The sequence below is a fragment of the Galeopterus variegatus genome, unplaced genomic scaffold (assembly GCF_000696425.1).
Source record: "Galeopterus variegatus unplaced genomic scaffold, G_variegatus-3.0.2 Scaffold3627, whole genome shotgun sequence".
NCBI lineage: Eukaryota > Metazoa > Chordata > Mammalia > Dermoptera > Cynocephalidae > Galeopterus > Galeopterus variegatus.
The window spans coordinates 195,934-201,674 of record NW_007729738.1 but is presented as its reverse complement, the minus strand read 5'-3'; the positions used below and the strand labels follow the sequence as shown (position 1 = coordinate 201,674).

Below are 5,741 nucleotides of genomic sequence, written 5' to 3'. Positions count from 1 at the left end.
AAATAAATAAATAAATAAATAAATAAAATGTATTGGAAATTTTTTTGGAGATTCCTTTTCTCTAGCTTACTTTTATTTTCTCTAGCTTACTTTACTGTGAGAATACAGTGTATAATACATACAAAATATGTGTTACTCAATGGCTTGTTATCACTAAGGCTTCCAGCTAACGATAGGCTATTACTAGTTAAGTTTTCAGGGAGTCAAAATTATATGTGGATTTTCAGCTGCACCAGGGGTCAGCACCCCTAACTGCTCCCCCCACACCTGTGTTGTTCAAGGATCAACTGTAATTGCTCATTGAAGCATTTTTTTGATGGCTGCTTTGAAATCTATGTCAGATAATTCTAACATCTGTCATCTAGATGTCAGCATCTATTGATTGTCTCTTTGTTCAGTTTGAGATCTCCCCAGTTCTTGATACTATGAGTGATTTTTGTTTTTTTATCAAACCTGGGCATTTTGGGTGTTATGTTATGAGACTATGGATCTATTTAGACCTTCTGTTTTTACTGGTTTCTTCTGACACTGCTCTCAGGGAAGATAGGGCCTCATCCTTATTACTGCAAAGTATGAGTAGAAGCCCAGGTTCCACGCCAGGCGGACACCAGATGAGGGGGTTCTTCACTACTGCAGGGCAAGGGTAGGAGTTCTGGATCCCCACTAGGCCTCCACTTAAAGCTCCCTGTCTAGAAGGGATAGGATGCCTTGTCACTGCTCCTCACATGGCCTCCTGTGACACCACCCCACTAGGGAGAAGGAGGGACTTACTGCCAAGTGGGGTGGAGGTCCAGCCTCCCCACACGGTGTCTACTCAGACCCCAGGGTGGGGGCCTGATCACCGCCCCTCCTTACCTGGCCTTTTCTGATAGCACCACCTGGAGTGCTGGGGCCTCATCACAGCCTGGTGAGGAGAGAAGCTGAGGCTCCCGAGGCCCTTGCCGTCATGGTTGGGAGTGGAGCTACGATGTTTTCTGTGGTGTGTAGTTATTTTCTAAAGTTCTTCTGTCATGCTAGACTCCCCCTTTCCTGGTACTTTGGCTAGAGGGACCAGGCTTTTGGAGGACTTTTTTTTGTCTTCACCATGGACATTTCTGGATTGCTGGCTTCTTCAGCCCCAAATCTGGCATAAAAGAAAACCCAGGGAACTCACCATCTGTCATTCCCTGGAAGGTCTCTAGCTAGTCTGTCCTCTCCTCTCCATCTTTCAGGGGCATCTTCTGTTTATTGTATATGTAGCGTGCAGTGTTTTTAGTTGTACTGAGTGGGAGGAATAGGAAAGGTGCGTCCACTTCCTCTTTCCAGAAGCAGAACAACCTTCTCTTTTTGCTGAGTCTTCTTACTTATTGACTGTAAATTACTTGAAAACACAGTGTCATATCCCACATAAGGCCTGTGCACATGAAAGTGCTTAGTAGTAATTTGTAAACTGACTGATTTGGCTGTTCACATGGTACCATGACCTCACAGAGAGAGAAGTTTTGAGAACTGCAATTAGGAGGCCTTACGAGTCTTATTGACCCTCTTCACACCTACAGCAGTGGAAGCGTGCACTAGGTGTCCAGCTTACCGAGGAGGCTGGTTGGCATTCCCCCTGTCCTCTTCACGGGGAGGTTGTGAGCAGAGGGCAGACTGCCCCCAACACCCTTTGAGACATAAATGCACGAGTTGCTGTGACTGGGCGGAGGCCTCTTCATTCCAGGCCGCTGCACGCTCTGGGAAGCCACCCTCTAAGAGCTGGTGGCAGGGTGTCCAGAGCATTCACCCCATGTCTGTTTTGAAACAGGAGGACCAGGACACCATGGAAGCCGATCTAGACAAAGACGAGCTGATCCAACCTCAGCTTGGAGAACTCTCAGGCGAGAAACTTCTGACCACAGAATATTTGGGGGTAAGTGCCACATGAAGGGTGGGGGGGTCCTAAAATAAAAAGGATGCTTGGACCATTGATGGGCTTAGCATTTTCAATACCACATAGGGTTTAGTTTGGTTTGCTACGGTACAGTGTTTATGAGAAGGTTCGTGTTAGTGAATTTGCTCTCAGTAGCCCTGAAGTACTCTGTGGCCCTAGCTGCCTGTCACAAATAGACCTGCTAGTGTACAGAAGAGGCATGGGGGGAAATACAAGTAGAGGGCCCATGCCAGAAGCCTTCGTAGTATCTGAAGGGATGCCCGTCCTTAGTAATAATATCTGCCCTCGGCTTTTGAATGTCCGTGTGCCTTACCTGTTGGAAGGGAAGACTAGTAGATCTGAAGGTCGTCAGCACAGAGGTGGTGGCTGAAACCAGCAGAGCACATGAGGTTGCCCACTGAAGCCATGTGGACAGGGAGAGTGTGGGGACTGAGGACAGAGGGGCATTTCAGCATGTCAGGAGTGGGAGGAGGAAGACAGGTCCCAAGAAGGAGAGAGAGTGAAGTGTCAGAGGGTCCTGAGGACAGCCCGAAGAGTGCAGCATCACGTGAACAGGACGCGGTGCTGTGGGATGGACCCGGCAGTCAGCCCAGGCATCTGAGAGCCTAAGGAGGCCCTGTCTGTGATGGGACCGTGATCTCACCTCCGAGAGCTCCCAGGGGCTCTCGTGCTCAGACGGCTCCGGGAGCCACTGAATAGCCTGCCAGCTAAATAGGGACGGGTGTGAGTCGGGAGGGAGCTGCCCAGCAGAGGACGGCAGGGCTCTGGTCACAGAGCAGGTGGATGGGCAGGTGGGATGCTGGCGTGTAAGGTTTTGGAAGGGAGGAGCAATTGCAAGGGATGAGGATGGATCCAGACTAAAGCCCCATGTTGGACGGCTGAGCACATAAGGATAAAGGTCACTGTCATCAAAAGGGGTTCCTGGAACTTTGAAGCTATGGTTGACTGGACCAGTTACATGGACCCGGAAATCTCCTCGAATTAGGCAGGTTGGTGTGGGAGAGGAAGGCTGGAGTCAGTCTCTCAACAATCGACCAGCAAAGCCAGAGGCTTGGGATAGAGAAAGAGGGGTGCACAGATGGCTTGAGCCTTTATGGGAGCGGGCAGAAGCAGAAAGTGCCTGTCCATTCCCATCACCAACCCCACCCAGGCCCTTGTCACCTCACCCTAGTTACCTGGCTCCCAGGGGCTCTGGGCTGGAGTGCAGTGCGTGCTGCTGGAACTGAGGTTGGGGAGATAGCCACCGGCTAGGTTGTGGGGCATGGTAGGTCACAGCAAGGGTTTTGGATTTTACTCTACCTGAGCTGGGAAACCACTGGAGGTTGAGAGCAGGGGAGTGACTCGGTTTGACTTACGTTTTAATATATCCACTTATATTTTCCCTCTGGCTGCCTTGTGGAGAATAGACTGTAGGGGTGAGAGTGAAGGAAGGGAGACAGAGATGACTGAAGGAGGCTGGGGTGGGTCATGGCCAAGGCCTGCTGGGCAGCACCCCACCACTGTCCTTAGAAGCTCTCAAACATCACAGGAATCTAATCTGCGGAGGCTCTGTTTACATTAGGTCTAGTGCGGAGGTGCTTGGGACAGGTCAGAAGTGAGGCCAGCCAAGGTTCCAGGTTGTTGATGGAAGCCCTAAGCCATGACTAGGCCTTTGTTTCCTTGGAAGAACGCTGGCTTTGTCAGAGAGACTGTGCTGCATTTGATAGGACAGGCGTTTTTAAAGCGTCTGCAAGATGCTCCTGCTTTGTGGGGGGGGGCGACGAGGAAAACAGAGGCAGCACATTGGTGGTGGGGCTTCTTTGGAGGCTCCGGTGCATGTGTACCCTGACCCTGCAGTCCCACAGACACAGCCACACAAGCATGTAGATGTCAACAAGGATGTTCATTGTGGCCTTGAGGGACATAAACCCAAGTGCAGCCCCCAGTCCGTCATTTATAGCGCCTCTGCGCAGAGAGATGCTGGGTGAGAGCTTACATTGATACGGCAAAGATTTTTAACATCAACAAAGCAAGATGCAGTATGTACTGGGACTACTAATTTAATCCTTCAAATCGGTGACACACGAAGCGACAGAGCTTTCAAATCCATCAGTAACCCTGGTTTAAGGCATCTGGAAATGGTACCATTTTACCATAATAAGCAGTTATAAATCTCTTTAATGTATACACGGGTGCTTCAAAAAGTTCATGGAAAGATTCGTATTTTCATTCTATTTTTTAATGAACTTTTTGAAGTCACCTCATACACACTGTCCTTTTACCAAAAGGAAATTTTTCTAGTCCAGCAGCAAAGAAGCAGCACCCACGCTTGCTGTCTTGCGGGTGCCGGTCACCGCCGGGAGGTGACATGGGAAGTGACAGTGAAGTACAGGAAGAGCATGGAGGCCTTCACAGAAGGACGCGTGTCATCTTTTGTTTGTTTTTCTTGTATTATCTTTTAATTCCATTTTTCCATGGACATTTTGAAGTACCCTGATATTATATACATGTGAAGACCAGTGCATTTATTTTCTGTGGCTGCAGGAAAAAAAAGTACCACAAACTAGGTTGCTTAAAACAACAGAAATGTATTCTCTCACAGTTTTGGAAGGCAGAAGTCCAAAACCAAGGGAACAGTGGGGCTGTGCTCCCTCTGAAGGCTCTAGGGGAGAATTCTTGCCTCTTCCAGCTTCTGGTAGCTCCAGGCTTTCCTTGGCTTTTGGCTGCAATGTTTTAGTCTCTGCCTCTGTTTCCACATGGCCTTTTCTCTCTGTAGTCTCCACTTTTGTCTCTCTCTTTTTTTTTTTTTTAACTTTTTGTCTTTTTTCGTGACCAGTAACGGGATCGCAACCCTCAGTGTTGCGCCCGTACCGCGACTGGCAACGGAATCGCAACCCTTGGTGTCGCGCCCGCACCACACTCAACCAGTGAGCGGACCGGTCTCTATATGGGATCCGAACCCTCAGCGGGAGCACCACTGAGCTCCCAAGCGCCGCACTCTACCAACTGCGCCACCGGGCCGGCCCACTTTTGTCTCTTATAAAGACTATTGTCATGGGGTTTGGGGCCCATCTGTATAATCTAGGGTGATCCCTTCATCTCAAGGATCCTTAGCTTAATTAAATCTGCAAAGACTCTTTTTCCAAATAAGGTCATATGCACAGGTTCCAGAGGTTGGGACATGGTATATCTTTTGGGGGCCACCATTAAATCCACCGTACCTGGTCACCATAGGATCTCATACTGTACATGGCTTGAAGTTTTACTGGAAAACTTAATGTGGAGCAGCAATCCCTGAGGTCATCTGTACAATCCCAGGGCTGCTTTTGTGCATCCACCACAGCCACTACAGCCACCCAGTCTGAGATGTGAAATGGCCTTCCTGCCAGCCTGTGCACACTGCACCAAGGAACCCAAAAGAGGGGTCCCCCTTGCTGTGCCTTTGCTCTCGTGGTGCACAAAGGGACTTTAAATCCACTTCTTTGTAACTGGGTATGCCAAGCGGGAACCTAACCAAAAGGGAAGATATTTCTCTGGGGAGCATGTGCCCAAACATGATTCAGTCCTCTCCTTCGGATGTGCTAGGTATATTGCAGATTTTTCAAGATGAGTCTAAAGGTGTTGGCTTGTTGAAACGTTCTGTCAGAAAATTATATTAGGCCGGCCCGTGGCTCACTCGGGAGAGTGCGGTGCTGATAACACCAAGGCCATGGGTTCGGATCCTATATAGGAATGGCCGGTTCGCTCGCTGGGAGAGCGTGGTGCTGACAACACCAAGTCAAGGGTTAAGATCCCCTTACCGGTCATCTTTTAAAAAAAAAAAAAAAAAGAAAAAAAAATTATATTCAAA

At 49.0% G+C, this 5,741-nt stretch overlaps 1 protein-coding gene across 1 annotated transcript in view; it reads left to right on the top strand.

Annotated features, from left to right (window-relative positions):
* The first annotated feature begins 1,768 nt into the window (after window positions 1-1,768).
* Window positions 1,769-5,741, top strand: part of LOC103601208 (lisH domain-containing protein ARMC9-like) — a 34,686-nt gene continuing 30,713 nt past the window's right edge. Inside the window, exon 1 of the mRNA XM_008585592.1 lies at window positions 1,769-1,891. Within this exon, the coding sequence (XP_008583814.1) occupies window positions 1,769-1,891 (123 nt within the window). The remainder of the gene's footprint in view (window positions 1,892-5,741) is intronic.